This window comes from Amblyomma maculatum, chromosome 9, assembly GCF_055883805.1.
Source record: "Amblyomma maculatum isolate TAMU_Amacu chromosome 9, ASM5588380v1, whole genome shotgun sequence".
In the NCBI taxonomy this organism is placed as follows: domain Eukaryota; kingdom Metazoa; phylum Arthropoda; class Arachnida; order Ixodida; family Ixodidae; genus Amblyomma; species Amblyomma maculatum.
In genome coordinates, this window is record NC_139352.1 from 72,430,347 (window position 1) to 72,452,261 (window position 21,915).

General features: G+C 45.9%; 1 protein-coding gene across 1 annotated transcript; it reads right to left on the reverse strand.

Annotated features, from left to right (window-relative positions):
• Positions 1 to 4,732: 4,732 nt before the first annotated feature.
• Positions 4,733 to 12,358, reverse strand: LOC146179404 (ras-like GTP-binding protein rhoA). The gene is made up of 4 exons (XM_084579024.1): positions 11,858 to 12,358; positions 7,993 to 8,193; positions 6,401 to 6,589; positions 4,733 to 4,917 (listed from the first exon to the last, which is right to left on the reverse strand). The coding sequence occupies exons 1-4, from the start codon at positions 12,023 to 12,025 to the stop codon at positions 4,879 to 4,881; spliced, it is 597 nt and encodes a 198-aa protein (XP_084435150.1). The 5' UTR covers positions 12,026 to 12,358; the 3' UTR covers positions 4,733 to 4,878.
• Between the last annotated feature and the right edge of the window lie 9,557 nt (positions 12,359 to 21,915).

A 21,915-nucleotide genomic window follows, 5' to 3' on the forward strand; every position in this document is an offset into this window, starting at 1 on the left:
GCGCTCCGCTCGAATGGCCTCAAGTGGGAGCACTCTATCGTGCAGCAGGTTCAACAGAAACCAATAAGGCTGCATTATTTTTTATTACTTCTGAATAAGAAAAAAAAAAACTATTGGCGACCACTTTTCAAGCCAGGTGTCCATTTTTCTCTCCTTTCGCAGGCAGGTTTCATTTAATACGACTGTTACCGGTCGAGATGATCCTATGCACGCTGGAGTGCTTTAGGCTCTCATCGAGCGCTTTTCGCACTACATGAACACTTGCCTTCCTCGAGCTAGAATATACCATTGTTACGGGTATGGCACTTTTGAAGGTTTTTTTTTTTTTTTTTGAATGTCTGTCCTGTTTACATGGTAACTTGTCAGTAGCTCAAAACTGCATGTTCGTGGAGCTATCACTACCAATGCAATGTCAATATTGGCGTCAAGCGTTGTTTTCCCCTTTCACGTTCGACACAAAATAAACACATATATGGGACAGGTATTCGTACTTCAGTATGTAGCGTCCGAACGTCTTGTTTTTTTCCTTTAGTTTTCGGAATGAGGAGCAGTCTGTCGTAGTCAGAAGAGATGGACGATTAATTTTACATGAGTATTGCGCGAATGAAGCACATGAAGATCAGCCCCATATAGAGTATCCTGCTCCCTTTTAAAAGTACGCGATTCCCCAGGTGGTTACCTAGGGAATTCTGGTTTAGATAATCCCTAGTCACCTTGCTCATATGCTTCGCTGCCGAAACCCGCCCATGAAACGCGACGTCTTTACCTCCTCGCAGGTCTTCAGACAGCGATGATGGTGTTTTGTTCGCGCATTGCTCCGGGGGAGTGGAATTTTCTACGGCACCGTGGGAGGTCACCTTTATTATGTCATTTTGGTCATGCGGGCACTGTTGCTCGATGTGTACATCACACTCTGCTGTCGGTCTTTTGAGCACTTGAGAATCCAAACAGCGGCTTCCTGCGCCGTGTCTCCGCTGACGGCCGATTTATGCAACTATCCTTCTCGGTTGTTGTACCGCACCGTTTAAACCGTCTTGGTCGCCGTGCCTCTGGACACAAATCAGCAGGCAGTTTCTCTCAACCAAGCAGCGGACAAAGTGTGTTTCAGCGAGCACTTTCGAAAATCCCTAAATATCAGGAGTTCAGAATATAAAAAGTGTTTGCAGGAACAAACTCTGAGCCTCGGGGGACAGAATTTACTGCATAATTGCACAACTAATGAACTCAATCTGTGCAGTCTGTTTGTTAGCAGAAACAGTGAGTTTGAAGTCGCGGGCACGATGATGCATGTCAGTTTGTGAAACAAGCAAAAACCAATTTTCTGAAGCCTTGCTACGCTAGAAATTCCGTTTTTCCATCTTCAGTGCACGAAACTGAAACTGCTTTCAGGAAGCTTTCAGTTCAGTTCAGTTCAGTCGTTCAGTCGTGTCCGACTCTTAGTGATCCTATGGACCATATCACGCCACGCTTTCCGGTCTCTCACTATCTTCCTAACATCGCATAACTTCATCTGCAGCGCCTCGAGGATGCCATCTAACCATCGCGTTCGCTGCCTACCCCTTCTCCGGTGACCCTCAATCTTTCCCAACATCAAATCTTTCTCCAGCGACTTCTCTCTTCTCATCAGATGACCAAAGTGGCTGAGCTTTAACTTTAAAATTTGACCCTCCAATGAGCAGTCAGGGTTTATGGTTGACAATATCGACTGATTTGATCTTCTGGCCGTCCAAGTAACTCTCAAGAGTCTCCGCCAGCACCACAATTCAAACGCGTCAATTCTTCGGCGGTGAGCCTTCTTCACAGTCCAACTCTCGCATCCATACATCACAACTGGAAATACCATAGCTTTATATAGGTACAATACAACGCGGCGTTCGCTGATGATGGGTTTCTGTTAATGTGATGCCCAATTCGAACTACAATCATGACCATGCCACGTCATATGCAGTACTGTTTCGCAATTTGCTGTAGGGAAATGTACGGGCGTTGCCAACTTCGTGACCATTCTTTATTAGAGCGACAGAACAAAGCAAACACGGCACAATGAATTAGGCAGTTCGAATTCGGCTCCAGTCACTGCAATACGTCAGCAGCGGATGTCCTATCTGAACGATATTCCTGCGCGTCCTAATACGCTCCATTTCGGGTTCATGCAGAAAAAAAAATAAATAAAAGGTGCGAGATATCCTTGCGCTGCGCGGCTAAAGCAAATAGTTTTATTTGCTTTAAACGCTGATAGGACACCGTCTCGTTCATATCTATTGAAAAAACCGCATGAGTCATAATAACTTCATACAGATTTCTCATACTAAACTCATACAAAACTCATACAAATGTCATACAAACTCGTATATTTCTCATACGTCGAATGATATTTGTAAGAGATGATATGAGAGTTGTACGAGTTTAGTATGAGTTTAGTACGAGAGATCTGTATGAGGTTATTTTGACTCATAGGGTTTTATATGGTTTCGAATATTCCCCCTACCCACCGAACTGCGGTGATTAAAACGTAAAACGCTAAGAGATTTAGAAAATTAGTTGTAAAATTAGAAGATTTTCGTCCTGAGTTGCGTTCGACGAGCCTGGGAGTTTGTCCCTGAATACTTTTTTTTGATTCCTTATTTTCAGGAATATTTAGAAGCATTCGCTGAAACACGCAGTATACACACAACTCTGACCTGGTACCAACTGCTTGCGTTGCAGAGAACAAACTGAGCCCAACACACAGAATCAACGAAAAAAAAAAATGGAGCTCAATGAATCGTCAACTCTCGCATGGTAGTTAGTTTTTTCCATGCGCCCCAATAGCAACATAAAAAATTTAGATCACTTTACGTTAGTTTCGTCCAACAGAAATTCAAAATTACATATTCAGGCAGCTGGGATCAGATGTGAAGGAAACTCGACAGGCATTTTGTAAGAGACAGTCTGCCCCTTCTCTAATGTCCACTTACGTGCATCTGCTCTCTGCAAATCTTAAATATCTTGTTAAGTGTTGAAGCCCGGATGGACATATGCCTATATTCATAATGAGGAAGCATTGCACATTTAAATGCGATCACCACTTTCTTGTTTGGGCTGAAACTGAACATTAAGACAAATATCATGGCGTCTTGCCCTATCATGTCCTGGAGCATCAATGGACAAGAAGTGGAAGCTGTGACTGATTTTCTCTTCTTGGGCTCCAAGATTACCCCGGAAGGAGACTGCAGACATGAAATGAGGAGACGCCTGCTTCTGGGAAAGAGAGCCATGGTTAGTCTTGACCGCCTAGTAAAGAGCAGAGACATTACACTGCCAACCAAGATCCGTATAACTCGTGCTATGGTCTTTCCAGTTGTGATGTATGGGTGCGAGAGTTGGACTGTGAAGAAGGCTGACCGCCGAAGAATTGACGCGTTTGAATTGTGGTGCTGGCGGAGACTCTTGAGAGTTACTTGGACGGCCAGAAGATGAATCAGTCGATATTGTCGACCATAAACCCTGACTGCTCATTGGAGGGTCAAATTCTAAAGTTAAGGCTCAGCTACTTTGGTCATCTGATGAGAAGAGAGGAATCGCTGGAGAAAGATTTGATGTTGGGAAAGGTTGAGGGTCACCGGAGAAGGGGTAGGCAGCGAACGCGATGGTTAGATGGCATCCTCGAGGCGCTGCAGATGAAGTTATGTGATGTTAGGAAGATAGTGAGAGACCGGAAAGCGTGGCGTGATATGGTCCATAGGGTCACGAAGAGTCAGACACGACTGAACGACTGAACTGAACTGAACTGCCTGCCTTTCCTGCTTGCCTTTCCTGCCTTTTATGCAAGGGCAGCATTACCTAGTCGTCACAGTTAAGGAGGGTTTTGCCCTATATATTCCATTTAACGACTTAATGTTTAGTCGTTACGTTGCAACATATTGCTCTCTTAATTTATTTGCTAGCTGTCCTTGTAGGCTGCTAATGGTGGTTGATTTCAAAAGCAAAAGAAAGTTATTTTCCAATCTAACGCCTTCATTAGCTGTGCATTAATTACATATTTATAATGGTTTTACAACAACCAAAATAAGAGCTCATTGAGGTGCCGTCTAATTCCTGACAGAAGTGTGTACATATGTCATTTGATGCAGATTCAAGCACTTGTGTGGTGGCAGACCAACGTTTGACACGGGATACAATTAAGAGGCGAAACAACACAAAGCAGATGGCGGCTTGGTTTATGGTTTAGGGGGTTTAGACATTCAAAAGCGTTGCGGGCTATGAAGGACGCTGTAGTGAAGGGCTACAGAAATTTAGACCACTTTGGGTTCTTTAACGTGCACTGACACGGACGCCTTGCTTTCCGCCTCCATTGAAAAGTGGCCTCCGTGTCCGGAGCTCGATACCGTGTCCTTTGGTTCGACCAGCAGTCGAGCGCCCTAACGCTGAACCGCCGCGGCGGGACACAAGATGGTTCGGTTTGGTTTGTGAGGTTTAATATCCCCAAAGCGGCTCAGGCTATGACAGACACTGTAGTGGAGGGCACAGGAAACTTCGACCACCTGGGATTCTTTAGTGCACTGACATCGCACAGCACATGGGCGCCTATGGCTTGCTTTCCGTCTCCATCGAAAAGCGGCCGCCAGAGCCGGGGTTTGATCCCACATCCTCGGGCACAGCAGTCGAGTGCCGTAACCACAAGATGCGCTGATTCGCCCTAATTATACAGGATCGCAGGAGTTAAATAATGACAGTGCACTTTTGGTCATTTCTTCAACTATGCAATGATTTTATTGTTTTGATTTTGATTGCGCAGAAATTATTTTAAAGAGAGAAAACATGAAACTGCGTCGACAGCAAACGTATGTGAAGAGGCATTGGTCTCTGAAGATGGGATTCGCTCGGAGATTCAAGCACCTACAGCAGACAACAGCGGTGTCGCCTCTGTCTTCCAGGCTGAAAATAAACAACGGGAGGCAGAGTCATCTTTCATCTAAACGAATCGCCCGTACCACATACATCAATTGTGCATTTGTGCTAAGGATCATAGCCGATTTGTTTCTGATTCACGAACATATGTTCTCTGATTGGCACAAAGTCGTCGGCCGACCGACTTGCGACCAGTAAATCTTTAACTGCATGCATCGGTTCGCTCACCGTACACACGCAAGGGAGTCGTTCTTGATACGAGAACATCATTCACGTATTGCGAACGATCTTTGTTCAGAGCAATTCCCTCAGCGCAAAGGACAGCGGCTTGGTTTAGACAAACCAATGTTATTTGGATTTAGTCCGTAATTTGTGCTGTTCCCAAAGACCTATGAGAAAATTTCTTTTCTGGCATGAGACAAGTATAGCGCCTCTGAATGACTCGTAGAATGATGGTCTCTAAATCGAATCGAGGTATCTCGTATCGAAGGTTCTAAATCGAACTAATTTTTGCCGCCCAGAAAATGCATAAAAGTCTTTCGACCCTTTTTGGGCAAGGTCAGAGTAAAAGAATAGTCGAATTAAGCATAGCAGGTGATTTTGCCCGATAAGCTTATGTTTACTGAGGAAAGCGCGGTGCCCAGTTAGCCCAATTCATAGAGTTCTCTTGGCTCAAATTTTATGGCTGCTCTGTGGGGTAGCACCGGCAATATATGGCAGCAGGTTAGGTTAGACAGTGCTTATTTTCCGCTTATTTTCCCTGCAAGATTACCAGAGCAGCTTTGGAACAGATTCTGGCTTAGAGAAGTCAATCTCTTCAAGTGACGATTTTATATATATATTTTTTTATTTTACTGTGCAATTTTACTGGAGCGTTATGAATTAGGCTGAAAGCCGTCGCAATTTTGTTCACCAGTGTTTTGCTCATTTATTTACTCTGAGCCGGCCCATGCATATATAACGTTTACCCACATCAGTTGCCAATTTTTGGTTTAAAAGGAGCATCCGATATATATATATATATATATATATATATTTTTTATTTTAGTGTTAACTCCTTAGAATGGAGAAGTGCTATCTCACCAATGTGATTACGATGAAAGTAAAGGTCACATCTGGCGTCGTCCAATTACCCCTCCCCCCCCCCCCTCTTCCTAAGCAAATTTTCCCACCTCGCCTATCCGCTTTATGCTCTCCCATTATCAAATATATTGCTCTTTCGTGCCCACTTTCGCTCTCGTGAGTAGGACAAGTTACTACCATCCACACCCCAGGATTAGGGTCGTTCCAGGACAAATACCTCAGTGATTTCCGATCCATCTTATCCTGCACTAGTGAGTTTCCTCATCTCATCACCCCATTTAACCTCTTACACTGTTACCCAAATTCCTTTTCCTTTGGCGTCCTGGTGTCGACTTTCACCCCTGTTTTAAGGGTCGGCTCTATAGGCAGAGCCAACAACGATAATGTCAGGTTTTTTTGTTTTCTTTAGTTGGGACAATCAATGTACCTGCTGCTGTAGCGACGCCTTGATGGCAGCATTGAAGACTTCCCGCACTCCGGTCTGCTTGAGCGCCGAGCACTCTATGTACGCAGCAGCTCGGATGCGGCTCGCCACGGCGCGGCCCTCGGACGTCGTCACGGGAGGCTTGTAGTTGCGTGGCAGCACCGGCGGAGGGCGGTAGTCGTCACGGAGGTCCTGCGGAGAGTGGTTCATTCTGTCACGCGACCGTCTTCCGGTTGCGTGCAATGACGTCATATCCACGTTGCTTCTCTCTCAGCAACTCTCAAATGGAAACTTAAGTTCGAAGGGAGTAGCCGACTCTGTGGCAAAGAAAACTGTTCAGTTTTTTTTTTTTGTTGTTTTTTAGAGGAAAAGCTGTAAAGTCTCACATTTTGTAATGCCAGCAGTTCGAAGGAACAGTCAACTCACCTCAGAAGAGAGCGGTCCAGAGTAGTAGAGAAAGAATCTTTTACTGGGGACAAATAAACTACGGGGAATGTGAAAGAGTAGAGGTAGGTCCTCCTTCGAGGACTCAACTGTCTTTCGTTACTTCCGACTTTATGCTCATCAGCGGAAGCTGAAAGCAGAGGTGAGAGTAGGCCAGCAGGGACTCTCGTGTCTCCCGCGAGATTCATGGGCTTCTGAATTGCACATAACGTAGGATGCGAGATGCTGGTACCAGTCGGGTGTAAGTCTAAGCAGGTGTTTGAGGTGTCTGTTGAGTCTGTACGTCTCGCAATATCGCCGAGATCATTTTGCAGAAAGAGGTGCAGTAGCTCTATACAGCAAAACTTCCTTAGGATGAGGTGGCTGAGATGGATTTGTCGGGTTAGAGATGTTAGAGGCTAGACGTGGGTAGCGCACGCATTTGGTTTAGGGGGCAGAGAGAGAGAGAGAGAGAGAGAGAGAGAGAGGCATTGACAGTTTTGGAGTATATATAGCCAGGGGCACTAAGCAGTCACGCGCTAGGGAAATGTAGGGATACGGCGTTGGCAGTGTTCATATAGCCTCGTGCAATGAGCAATCATGGGGTGCAGGGGTGTGGAGTTGCAATGCTAACAGCGTTGGAGTAACCACGTGTGGTAAGCAGTTATCAGGTGAAGGTGGAGGTTAAATACGTTGAGCAATGAAGGAACGAAGTTGACAGCTAGTGCTCGAGAAACCGGGTGCGATGAACAGCTATGGGTTGTGAGCTCAATGGTGAGCGGTGCAGAACGCAGCAAGACGATGGCCATATAGAGCTGTCGATTTAAGTTATCAGTCGTCTGCCAGCATTCACTCCAAAATGATCAAGAGCGGCATGCGAGCGGTGATTAGCCCCAAAAGGCACCAGCGATCCAAACAGCATCACGGTGACGGCACAGAAATTCTTTCCCCAGCAAATAAAGACTGGAGTTGAAAACAGAACCGAAGGTAAAAACCTACCGTGTTGACTTTCACGAGAGTGCACCTACCATGGACTACGAAGTATAGAAATACGGCTGAAGGCCCATTTCACGCTCACATGCGGCGCATCATTAGTGAATCCGTTCTACCGTATACCTGCTAGTGCCCGAATGCGTGTCACAATCACCAGTTGGCCGATCTCGATCGTATACCTTCTTGTTGCCGACGAGTACGATGGGCACCTTGGGTAGGTAGTGGCGTATCTCTGGCTCCCACTTGAACTCGACGTTGGTCAAACTGTCCTGGTTGTCCAGGGTAAAGCACATCAGCACCACGTTGGCCTGGCAGTAGGAGAGGGGCCGCAGCCGGTCGTAGTCCTCCTCGCCCGCAGTGTCCCAGAGGGACAGGCGGACCTGGACACCAGGCCACAGGAGTTTCAGCAGAGCGAAGTTTGAGTGAGGTATTATTCACCTTCTCACGACCGCATCCGCCATTCATCACTGAAAAAGCGTGTCTTAAGAAAAGTTGTTGCTTTTGTAAAATATTCTGTCTGGTAGCTTGACTGACAACATGGAACAACCATCTTGGGGCTAAAAACAGCGCTAGCACTACACGAGACGAATAAGAGAGGGGACACGACGTTTCGTGTCGTGCTAGCGCTGTTTTAGAGCGCAGCTCTTTGGCGCCCGTTCCTGCGTTTCGCGTCGCCGTCGCCATTGTCCCTTGTAACCAGCTCCGCCACTGGGGCAGCCCGCACTCCCGCCGTCACCGCTCGCCGCTGTGTACTCCCCCCCCCCCTCCCCTCGTGTACTCCGGTTGCTGCGCGCGCTCCTGCCGCCACCGTTCGCCGCTGCGTGTACCCCCCCTCCCCCTCCTGCGTGGCGGCGACGGTGTTCTCCGGTTGCCGAAGCGCCGGCTCGAAATCAGCGGATCATGGTGCGTGGATCCCAAGCCGAAACACAGAGCCACATTTGACTTGACTCGCCAGCGGCGTCAGCTGCATCTGTCAGTCGCTGCTACCTCTTCGCCGAGCAACGTTTCTATGGGTCCACGCGCTGCCTCCCACAACCTCCCGATAACTTAATTGCTCTCTTCGCTCCTCATCCAATGCCAACCCGGTGTGGCGGCAATCAGAGCGCCGGATCGGTGGCGGCGGACCTCGATATGTGCATCGCCCGAGACGAAACGCATAGCCGCGCCGTCCTTCGCCTCTGCGAACCGCCTCGGCAATTTCGTTTAGACATAAGATCATACACCAACAAGCTCAAGTTCGCACCCTTTAAATGAACAACCATTTTTACAATATTGTTTTATGCTTGCTTTCTCATAGAGCGTTCTCAAATCTCATGTAATGCGTTGTTAGCGTGCCTAGCACACATTGTTATAGATTTTTACTATGGCTGGAAACAAAAAAGTATGAAGCGACAAACGCCTCTCAAAGAAGACTGCATGTGCAGCCAAAAGCGACGCTGACTTGCTAACGATGCAGAGTAGAATGCAGCAAATGAAAGGGATACATCACTGAGCAATGTGATTAACCACTGCGTCATTAAAATTATTCGACACCATTGGCTCAAGCTCTTCTGAGGGGCATCTGCGGCTTATTTATTTAGCTGCATCCGACTATGGTGTTATCGGGGATGTAAGTTCCAACACACGCAAACAAAAAAACAAACAAAAAAAGCTATTTGTTCTTACAGCTGCCATGTTCTTGGGCGATCACTTGAATTTACTAGCTCATGTTAGAGCCCACATGTACGACTTTCAACTCGACGTATCTGGTCTTCAGACACCGTCTATTAACAAGAGAGTATAGTATAGGCTTCGATTCCTTCAGACGCACCCTATAGAAATTTCGTCCCTGAGAGTACCTATTTATGCTCGTGATGCAAAATCATGCAGTCTGACCTAAACACTGTGCTGTCTGCCTACTTCTGTATGGTCTCGCAGTGAGTATGGGAGTGTTCTAAATCAGTAAAATAAATAAAGTTCAAAGCACGCCACTTTTCGCACCTGACTAATGATATGCTACTTATGGTGACGTGCAACCAGGTTGGCTCACTGTCTCAAATATTCGGGGATCAGGGAAGATAACATAATGTACAGGCATTCACCGCTGTCGTTATTTGCTGCAGTTTCCCTCCATTTTTCTAATTCTTTTTGAGAGCTTGGTTCCGATCGAACGTAGCGAATAATCCACGAGCCCAAAAGGAATAAGACCTCAACTGCAAGAGGTTCCCGCTATTGCAAATAGCGGGAACCTCCTGATGTCTTCATCTGTTTTCATCTGTCTAAAATAAGCGTTCGACACCTGGCAGCAGTGCTTGTCGGTTTCGTGTGGATTTTGCGTTAGTTTTCATCATCAACATCATCACCACAACCATCATTAGCCGGATTATCCACTGCAGGACGAAGGCGTCCCCCATATCCCTTCAGGCCCTGTTCTAGCTGCATACATTTGGCCCCATGCTTCAAATATCCATGCTACGAATTATACTAAATTAGGTCATGCCGTTAGAAACGATGGGCTGCCATTAAGTTTAATTGCTATTCCCGCGCCTGACTCCTACGAATCAAAACTTTCTCTTTAATCGGACAATGTTGAATGTACTTATTTGTGCGTTTCTTGCAGACGGCCGCGAAGCAACACGTACACTGGGCGCGAAACATTTTGTTTGAAAACTGCCCATAAATGTGGGACGCTGAACTTCCCAATGAGCCGACTGGCAAGAATGCATGTGAACATACAAAAAAAAAAATGAATATGAAAGTTTTCGTTTCTGTTGTCCTTTCTTAATGTTGAAGCAAGAACGAAAACTAAGCTGACGATTAACTCTCTCGGTCACGCGCCTCGTGCACGTATGAGAAGGCTGAGAATAGTTAAAGCTCATATTTGCAATCCTTTGCGATAAGCAATGTGACACAACAATCTGAAACCAGACAAAACAAATGAAGGCAAAGATTGTTTTCAAGGTGGATGCAAGCCCCTGAACCCGTGTCGCTCTGGGACGTTAAACCCAATATCATCATCATTATCATCACCACCACCACCACCCCCATCATCATCATCATCAGCCTGACTATACCCACTGCAGGGCGAAGGCCTCTCCCATATTTCTCCACTTAACCCGGTTCTGTGCTAGCTGCATCCACTTGACCCCTGCGAACTTCTTAATCTCATCCGTCCACTTAACTTTCTGCCACCCCCTGCTGCGCTTCCCTTCCCTTGGAATCCAGTTGGTTACCCTAAGCGAGCATCGGTTATCCTCTCTTCGCACTACATGTCCTGCCCATGCCCATTTCTTATTCTTAATTTCCACTAGAATGTCGGTAACCTGAGTTATTTCTCTGACCCACTCTGCACGCTTCCTATCTCTTAATGTCACCCCTACCATTTTTCGTTCCATAGCCCTCTGAGTTGTCCTCAACTTAAGTAGAACTCTCTTGGTTAGCCTCCACGTTTCAGTCCCATAGGTGAGCACGGGTAAGATGCAACTGTTATATACTTTCCTCTTTAGCGATACCGGTAAGCTGCTAGTCATAATTGTTCACGTTTACAAAAACAAAAGCAAGCAAATGAACACACTCCATCCACCCACCCCACTCAGAATGCACTCAGAATAAACCAAACCAAACCAAACCAATCAAGGTGGACGCCTCCGCATTCTGAGTGGGGTGGGTGGGTGGAGTGTGCTCATTTGCTTGCTTTTTTTTTTTTTTTTTGTAAACGTGAACAATTTAAATGCACCAGATCTGCTCAGTTGTGGGCACAACAATTAGTTCATAAGTCGAATTAATCATGAGTTGTTCGATAACAAAACATAAAAAATATCCCCGACGTTTGCCCTGAACTCGTAGGCTGTTCGCTCATTTAAAGTGTATCATAACGAGTTCCTCATTTCCCCTTCAACTATCTGTAAACTAGTATTACGGGAAAGAAATTTCATAATTTGCATCTGGAACTGTGAGTTGTGCTGTTTCCTGTTTAGAGAACAAGGCGCAAGAACAGCGTGTAGAAACAGGATGCTGTACGAAGCGACATACTACAAGGTACCCTGTCCCGCTTAATAGCCATACCGTGTTCTGGTTGAACTGCACGAACGTGGTGTAAGTCTCGAATACAGTGGGCACGTAGACGTCCGGGAAGGTGTCGCTACAATAGGTGACGAGGAGGCACGTCTTGCCACAGTTGCCGTCTCCAACCACTACCAGCTTCCTGTCGATGGCTTCCTTCCTTCCCGCCATGCCTAACGGCGAGGACGTCACTGTTCCCGCTTCCGACACACACCCACCCCCTTTCGTATTCACTGTAAAGTTATTCACCGGGCCTCCAGCGTACAGCGAAAACCGGTGCACTGAAGGGATGCGAGCCGGAACAAAACGGTCTTCGACCCTCAGTCGACGCCGGTGTGGACACGTCCTTCGATGCGACCATATAGAGAGAACACATCGAGCGGCACACTGTTCATGGTATTCGACGAGGACAACGTCTTCTATACGTCCGCACTTGTCGCTGAGTGTTCCGCGTAGATGGGGAACTCGCTACCAGCGGCTGCAGGAGTCGGTTTCGGAATCGCCTTTAAATTTATCCCTTTCCCAATCAGCGAACTCTAAGGTCGCCAGTCTGTTTCCGCTAGCTGCGACTTCCGCTGATACGCGCGGAACCCGGCCGGCAAGAGCAAGCAGCTCACGTGTTTCCTCTGTTGGCAGAGGACGAGCAAATGCACGCCGTTAAGGCTGCGCACTGGATGCGTGCGATGTTCTCGTCGGCGACACTTTGTTTTATTTTTTTATTATTATTTATTTATTTATTGCATACTGCAAGCCTGTGGTGTTAGGCCTTAGGCAGGAATGGGTGGTACAGCAACACAATGTACATTCAGTCGAGCGAAGGATGGCGTGGTAATACAACACGTACGAAGCAAGAGAGAGAGAGAGAAAGAGTTACGACCATGTCAAAAACTGCTTTGTGTAATGGAACAAGGAACGATTTTGTCCGTGAATGAAGACCGTCCTGTTTCACGCATGAAAGAAATTGGATGGGTTTGCTTACAAGGCGCGTGTGAGAGAAGCACTGAGAACGGCACACTTTCCTAGATATGTGCCATGGATAGTAGTTTCCGCCTTTTTATTAGAAGCAACTGGAAATTGACTTGGACAAGGCATGTGATTTAAAGAACTGACAACTGGTGTTCCTTCCTGATAACAATGTAGATATCAGGGAAAGGAAGGCGTATAGCCAAGAGTGCAGATAATCGGGAGTGTAGGGACATGTAGATATAGGGTGACTGCGGAAAGCAGTGGATAGTGCCAAATGGAAGTACATGGGAAAGACGTTTGCCTTGCGAAATGTATACCTGTACACAACCAGGGAGTATCGTAATGATGATGATGAGTTGTTTGCCGGACTGATGGGGGGCAACCCCTATCCTTATTTTTAATGCGTTAATGCTAGAAGCCCTAACAGAAGAAAACTTAAAGAAAAGTTGAACATTTTCGTCAAGCAAGTTTCCGAGACCGGGGACAACCGGCTCCGAACGTTTCCTTTTATTGACTTTATTCTAATAATATTCCGAGCGCTGGGAAGTACAGGTTATTATTGGTCTGTTCGCGCCTCACAAGTCATCAATAACATGTTCCAATAAAACGCTCGGATATACGCGTTGTAACTATGCAGAAGCGCACTCGTCCCTAAGACGTGCACTATACTAGATAGACGCTCAGCTTACGTGAGCTTGAATATGCAAAGTACATGCGTTGTCCACAGCAGAAATTTACGTACTTACTAGACTTGGTTCAGAATACTTCAGTTCGGTAATCCCCTCTAACTATGAAAGAACAGCAAGCGTCATTACTGTCGAGGCTAACCATCTTCATGGGCCTTTGTCTCTTTGATATAACAAAGATCAAGCGCACCAGCGCGAATAGTTTATTTTCCCTTCGGAGAAATGAGGTATCTGTTAAGAGCGTTCACATTCGCAAGGTTGTATTACCATGAATTAACAGTATCTGTCACACAAGTGTGGCAGGTACTGCGCCTTCTCCCGTCTGTGAACCAATTATTATTATTATTATTATTATTATTATTATTATTATTATTATTATTATTATTATTATTACTATTATTATTATTATTATTATTATTATTATTATTATTATTATTATTATTATTATTATTATTATTATTATTATTATTATTATTATTATTATTATTATTGTTGTTATTATTATCATTATCATTATCATCATTATTATTATTAAAGATCCAGGCGGTTCGAGCAGCGCCTTTCATTTGGAGCTAGGTGGGAGGGAAAGAAAGATAGAAAGAGATGCCGCCGTGGATGGCTTCGAACCGCCACCTTTTGCCTCATCTAACAACGCGAGTGTAATATCGCGTGATAACTACGTGGGCCGTAAAATCCCTGTTTGCATGGACCGACAGCGGAGGGTCGAGTTGGAGGGTTGAGTGTGCTTGACCCTACAGGGTTTACGTGGAACCGACCCGACGAGCGCAGAACTGGCTCTGGACGAGCGGCGATTACGGCGACACCTCGCGTCGAGGCGAATAACTAGAAGACGGCACCTCATTCCGGTTTTTCCCCCACGGATTTGTAGCGTTTTCCGTATACTTCTATACTCTCCCACTGTGCCCCTACTCAATCCGACAGTGTTTACATGCTTCCTGCAGCGGGGCCATATCCACTCAATTCACTCTTTGCGCGGAAGTTGGCTAGACTCGGCCCGTCGTCTCCTCGACCCGACCCGACGGGATTTACATAAACCCGGTAACCGGTTTTCGACCCGATAATTCAACTCACCTTACTCCTGTCGGGTCCATGTAAACAGCGCTACAATGGGACTGGAGATTCATGTGTATCGCCAGAGACTACACACTCGCCCGGCCGAAGCCAGTGACGTAGGTCACGCACCACACTCACCCCAAGGCCAGCGGCTTTTGGTGCGGGTGTACTGAATTTCACAGTGTGACTCTGCGCGAATAACATCAATTACAAATATCACTCGTTGAAAGGGACACTTAATTTTAAATTTTGGATAACGCAAATAACTTTGCAGCGACACAATGGTACGGTGAAAATATCTTTGAAAATATTTTACAGCACCCGAATGCTGGAAAATCGCGGTGCAGGCGCGGCCTCGGAGATTCCGCAGTCCCGCGGTCCCCGGAGAGACGGATCCGGATGGCGGTGCACTATAGTCAGCAGAAAATGACTGTGCGCGAGAGCGGCTCTGAAATCTGGTCAAAAGAACAGTGTTAAAACCGGCAGCATAGAACGAGAAACCGCATGAGCTATTGGCTGAGGATAACACAAACACCTTTTGAAAGCTGCTATATTTCGGTTCTAGTTTCGCCCAAACCGATACCGCTGGCTCTCCCCTGTTGTGGCGCTTGTCCCATGCTTTTCCGTATATCATGGGGCTATGCGAACAAGCTTGCAGTGTTGTAGTGACCGCCATCCCTGACAGGTGAAAAGCCTAGCACAAAGTACAAGCGAGTCCGGCTAGTACGCGAGTCAACTTCTACCAGCATTCCAACCTGATCTGCTCTACAATCCTCCCACTCAACTTCAATTTAGAAATTGAAGGTGCATCATCATTATCATTGTCGTCGAAATACGACTCTGCAAAAACACGCTCCACTTTGATAGCCAGCAGCTTTGATTTCCTTCCGACCTGCTGTAGCGTCATCAGCGCCATTCCGAAATGATCAAACTGGTAATTTCTTAAGTTACATTTCTGCCAATCATCTACTGATATGATCTCATCTATTGATCTACTGATGTAAGTTCGTTTAGAGTGTCGGGAAAGATGTGTATGATTGCTATGACGTCTATTTCTGCAACCCCCCCCCCCCCCCCTCACTCAACGCTTATGTAGTGCATGCAGTTTTATGGCGGACTCCGGTACAAAACGAGATTAAACCGAACATTAAGGGGAGCCCGAGGTACAAATCCCACCAGCATTCCTTCGTTCTCACGCGTAGTTTCTCTTGCTATGTGCGCCTCTACATGCGCCATCCAAAACAACATTGAGCACCTATATCCAATATCAGTAGAGCATGTTCGTCATAGCTACGGCTCACATTGAAAATTGGTATGCTTAATTCATCGCTCGATTTGAGCGTATACTCCATGCTTTCTTGCACTCATGCTGCTCTTATGATAACAATGAAGCGTTCAAAAAGGTCTCGTCACGTGAAAATACTCTCAGCTGCGTTCACACAATCTGTAATGCGCGCGACCAACACATCACGTGGTACTTGTACATGCCAGGGCCAACAGAGGAAAACAAAACCTAGCAGTCGAGCTATAATTTATATCACGCCAGCATGAAACAGTCAGGAACCAGAAAGGTTGGCTTCCAAAGATAACAAATGCTTCAGCAGAGGCGTTTGCCGATCAAGATACGAGATAGCAGCACGTGCTTCGTCTGGGATAGGTGAGATTTGCCGAGACTAGGCCTAACCCCAGCAGAATGCTACGGAGCAGCCGAAGCACAGCTTTGCATTCCCGACCCTGCCCAGTTTACGCTATTTGATTTCGAACGTTTCAACTCCGCCCAGGACTAACCAGACTAGCAGAACATATTCCTCGCCTCTCGTCTCAGTCCCTGCAGTTGCGAACTGTGATGTGTGTTCAAACCCTGCAAATGCCGAGGCCTCGGAATCTGTGCCATGCTGCACGCTCGCCTGTCTACTGCAAGCGGCAATCGACTGTGTTGTGTGTGTGCAAGAAGTTCATCCGAACGTCGCCAACCAGTGCTGGTTACTGTTTTCATGGCATTCTAAACTGCATCAGGTGAACTTTCTGCCAATCTTCGCGGTGGGATATCATCGACGCCGCACCGTGTGTCAGCCAGCTTCAGCTCTGCGTGCGACATCAAAGTTCTTCACCCGCAGGCGCCAAAATGGTAAGTGCGACTGCCAGTTAATGCCCCTTGCGTCGCCATATATGGCATAGTTGTCCCCCGCTTGGTTTAATATCATCAGAATCTGGAACGCATTGGACGCTCTTTTGAACACTCCTTCAACGAGGCGTTTTCATTCTGAAATATTTGCGCCGCACAGCTTCGTATGTAGGGCTAGAATTAGCAAAAAAAAATAATAATAAAAAATAAAGCGACATTATGATTGCGTCAGCATTAGCGTGTACCTGCAGTTATTATAGTGTATATAGAAGTTTTAGCTCGTCGTCCTGGCATTGAAAGTTAACGAAGTTCTCATTTAACTTATCCGATCTGATTTACTTCAAAAAAAAAAAAAAAAAACACGACGAAATAAATTTTATTAATCAAAATGACGCCATAGTAACCTACGAGTACCATCTGAAATGTTCACGTATTTATGCCACTGCTGGTGATCTGTCATTCATGATCCGATGGTACTTTTCGAAAGTACTCGTCCCATTCTGATTCTAGTTATTTACGTACGTTTCGTGACCTGGATCTGCGGTCACTATCCGTCGTAAGTAGACGTATTTCGTTACTACATCTAGCACCTCGCTACTATCCATTCCGGCATAATGCTGTGTAACTCCACTAACCACAGATGTTCAACTTGTGGCATCCCAGAGACTGTGGACCATGTATTATTGGTGTGCCCAGAGTATGCGAACGAAAGAAATGTGCTAGCTGCTTCCTTGAAGCGTTTAGACAAGAGGCCTCTGTCGGAGGAACTGCTGCTGGGCGCTTGGCAGGACAAGGGGAAGGGCGTCCAGGTAGGGCGTGCTCTTTGCCGTTATTTGAGCGCCAGCGGACTTGATTCGCGCTTGTAAAGCAAGCTGCTGTGTCTGTATATATATTTCATATGCCTTCTCCCACATCATCACCCATCATGACCTTCTTTCTTCTCTCCTTCCACTTCCCCAGTGCAGAGTAGCAGGCCAGATTTGAATTATTCGGGCCAACCTCTCTGCCTTTTCCTTTCAATAAATCCATCTATTTTGGTACTGGCGATAATTCCTCGAAATGACAGCTCAAATGTCTCTACGATGCACATGTTGATTTTAGCACCATGCATTGTATTACGGGATAGGAACACATTAGAATGATATTTTCTTAATGCGCGTGTGCTCAGCTCGCCAAAGTGCGGCGTTATTTCGCGGCTTTACGCTGATTTTGTGTGAGATTCGCGTACCGTACGTGTGCCAACGATTCGCATACGTTAAATCTTTGCCACTTTTAATAAAACACTATCTTTATGATGCCGTGTGGCCTTCGCAATGCTGTTGTTGTACGTGATAATATAACATTTTGCGTAACTGGTATGTCTCAAAGTGGATACGCAATCAGCTAACACTTAAAACAAATGGATTTGCCCCGACTCTTGCGAAGTTCCCCTTTATTCCACGACTTTTGTAACGTACGCAGCTCGTTCAGTCCAAAAGACATCGCTACCCCCGAATTACGAAAAACGTGTCGGAAAAATAGGCGTCAGCATGTGGCAGCCACCGGAACTAATCGAGACCTTCTACGTCGTTGCTGAGACAGATGCCGCCTCCGTGTTCCAAGTCTGAGGCACCCTACCAAGTCTCAAAACGGCTTTCGCAATGTGAAATGTGCGTCTACGTCGATTTTTTTTTTTTAATGCGGAATCACCCCACTGGGCCACAGGCCGCTATCGCGTGATGTCTTTGAGGGGGAGCGTAAGTGTTCCCCTTATCGCCAAAGCTTCGCGCTTTTATTGCCATATTTAGTGCTCAGTACTAACTACCCTTTTCAGTGATTGTGACCAACTTTTAAACCGAATTCTATAATATCACGAAAATGGTGAATTCGACGCTGAGTTGCATTTTATGGTGTGATATTGAATAGCGCTTATTGATTAGCTTTGATATCTCGGCCAATTCTATCTGGTCTGTTGGATTGGAAGCTTTCATACACTGGCGTTTCTTGACCAAATATTTCGTCTCCTTAGCTTACCGGTATCCTAATATCCTACCGCCTACGTCTACTGCGCACTCAGTAGTGATATCTCGGAAATTATTGTTCATTGCTTCCAGGGTAATGCCACCATCCTCGGTTAGAGCTGAATATCTATTCTGTAGCGAGATCCTGAACTCTTCTGCCCTCCGCCTCACCGCTAAATCGTTGATGGGTTTCTTCCTTACTAATCTGTTGCGTTCTTTCTTCAGATTTAGGCTAATTCGGGACCACACCATCTTGTGATCACTGCATCGCACTTTCCCGATTACCTCTACGTCTTGCATAATGGCGGGGGTTGAACACAGTATGAAGCCAATTTCATTTTTAATCTCCCCTTTAGGAGTTTTCCATGTCCATTTCCGGTTCTTCCGTTTACTAAAGAAGGTATTCATGATTCTTAAGTGATTGCGCTCTGCAAACTCAACTATAGTAACTCCCTCCTGCTATTCCTAGCGCCAATGCCATAGTCACCTATTGCCTGGTCTCCCGCCTGCTTTTTCCCTACCTTGGCATTGAAGTCACCCATTAGTACAGTATACTGCGTCTTTACTTTTCGCATTGCCGATTCTACATCTTCGTAAAAGCTTTCAACTGCCTGGTCATCATAGCTACATGTGGGTGCATAGGCCTGTACAGCTTTCAGTTTATACCGCTTATTAAGCCTATAATTACGATGCCTGCCACCCTCTCAATAATACTATAGAATTCATCTATATTACCCGCTATATACGTATTGACAAGAAAACCTACTCCTAGGTCTCGCCTCTCCGGTAAACCTGTATGACACAGTACATGCCCATGCTTCAGTGCAGTATATGCCTCATTCGGCCTCCTAACCTCACTAACCACTATGACATCCCGTCATATCCTCTAGTTCCTCTAACAGCACTGCTAAACTAGCTTCACTAGCTAGGGTTCTAACGTTAAAAGTTGCCAGGGTTAGTTTCCAATGGCGGCCTGTCCAGCGGAGCCAGGAATTCTTAGCACCCCCTGCTGCATCACATGCCATGTTCAGTTGTTCCGCAGCCGCTGGTGACTGAGGGTCGCGGTTTCATGGAACTAATCATGAGAGGTTGCGGCTAGTTACTGCCACAGGGTGGCCAACTCCTGTACTGGTGAGGGTGTGCGTTGCCGGAAGTGTTCACCGGCATCAGGTTGTACCCCAAACCTTATGCAATTCCATCGACACGCGGATTTTTTTTTTTTTATCCGGTGGAGAATTGCGCGAAACCGGGATTTGAACCCCGGTCCTCTTGCATGCGAGGCGGATGTGCTACCGGATGGACGGATGGAATATAGGAGCGTCCCCTTTGAAACGGGGTGGTAGCAGTAGCTATCATGCTCATTTTTCTACCTATATCTTAATTATTGATTTAGATTGGTTAACTAAACCATCATTCTATTTATTAAATTTTTGTTTCTACATTACTAACATTATGTCACTTCTCTGCTTTTGAGCCACCAATCTTCCAGTCGTTTTTTGCTAGTTTCCACCGCCGGTTTATTCACCCGGCCATTGGTATCTCTAAACCCCAGAACTTCAGGAACAGTGACTGCGCCTGCATCAACTTCCGGATGGATACCATTACATTCGAGTATAATATGGTCAATTGTTTCACTGGAGTTACTACATGCAGCACATGCGTCATCTCCATTGTTAAATTTCTTTTTACGTGTTCTAAGGCACCCTGATCTAGCCTCAAAAAGTAGGCCACTGCCTCTTGAGTTATCAAAGAAATCTTCCTTCCTGATCTGCATTTTTCACTTTCGGTATAATTCCACACTCTGTTTCTTTTCCATCCAATTTATCCGAGTTTTACCTTCTGTGTTTTTCACCTGTTGCTTAATGCTCTTTATTTCTCCGTCCCTGTGACTAGCATACTTACTAGTTAGTTTCCTAGTTCATATCCTCCATTGTGAGTCAACGCTTTTTAAGTACAGGTATTTAAATACTTTAGCTGCCCATCTGTTACTGTCCAATTTCCTCAGGCGTTCCTCATATAATATTTTACTCTGAGCTTCCCGTACTTCGAAAGATGCCCAGCCCATATCACCCTGTACCGCCTCATTTGTGGTTTTGCCTTGGGCACCTAGTGCTAATCTTCCAACAGATCTCTCTCTGATTTATTTCTAATGTCGACTGTACCTCTGATTTTAGGCACAACACCACATTTCCGAAAGTAAGTCCGAGCACCATAATTCCTTTCCAAATACCCCTCAAAACCTCATACCTGTTGTATCCCCATAATGCCCTATGCTTCATTATCCCGGCATTCCTTCGCCCTTTGGCCTTAAGTGATTGCTCATGCTTTCCAATGTATGCCAATCATTCGTTTACCCATACCCCCATATGCGGCTACTCTGGGTATTTCATGGCCTTGTATTTTAAGACCTTAATCAGTTAAGCCGTTGAAAATCATCAGACCCGACTTAACTGCGCTACAACTGAAGCCTAGTGCGCCCCCTTCGTCTCCGCAATACTTTACTAGAGTTTGCAATTCTTCCAGGCTCTCAGCTACCAGCGCAATATCGTCTGCATACACCAAACCGGGGAGGCGCTGCTCTACCGCCTTTCCACCTAATCTATATGACAGGTTAAAACCTAGGTTACTGTCTTGTATCCTCCGTTCCAGGTTTATCATATAAAGCATGAACAGCAGCGGTGATAGAGGACAGCCGTGTCTTAATCCTTTGCATACTTTGACATCTTCCGTACTTCTTATCCCTTCCCACGTTATTTCTACTTTGTTATCCCTGTATATTTCCTGTAGGAACTCTGTTATCTCATAACCGATACCTTCTTCTTTTAATATGTTCCACAGGGGTACCCTGTTTACGTTGTCGTACGCCCCGTTTATGTCCAGGAAGGCCAAATACAAAGGTCTATTTTCCACTCTAGATATTTCGATGCATTGGGTAAGCATGAACAGGCCATCATCTAAGCGTCTACCATTTCTAAAGCCTTTCTGAAGTTCTCCGAGTATCTTGTTACTTTCTGCCCTTGCTTGCACCTTTAATTTCACCGCCTGCATGGCCAACCTGTACATAACAGATGATATGGTAATCGGCCTGTAGGATTTTATGTGCATCCTTTCTCCTTTACCTTCATAAATCAAATTCATTTTACTCTGCCGCCAGCTGTCCGGAATTTGCTTATTCGTTATGACTGTTTCCAGAGCTTTTAACAACGTTTC

Coding starts and splice junctions, on each gene's coding strand:
- LOC146179404 (XM_084579024.1), bottom strand. CDS start 12,025: ATGGCGGGAAGGAAGGAAGCCATCGACAGGAAGCTGGTAGTGGTTGGA. Junction 8,194..11,857: donor TGCAGTTCAACCAGAACACG/GTATGGCTATTA, acceptor CCTGGTGTCCAG/GTCCGCCTGTCCCTCTGGGA. Junction 6,590..7,992: donor TACTCGTCGGCAACAAGAAG/GTATACGATCGA, acceptor CACTCTCCGCAG/GACCTCCGTGACGACTACCG.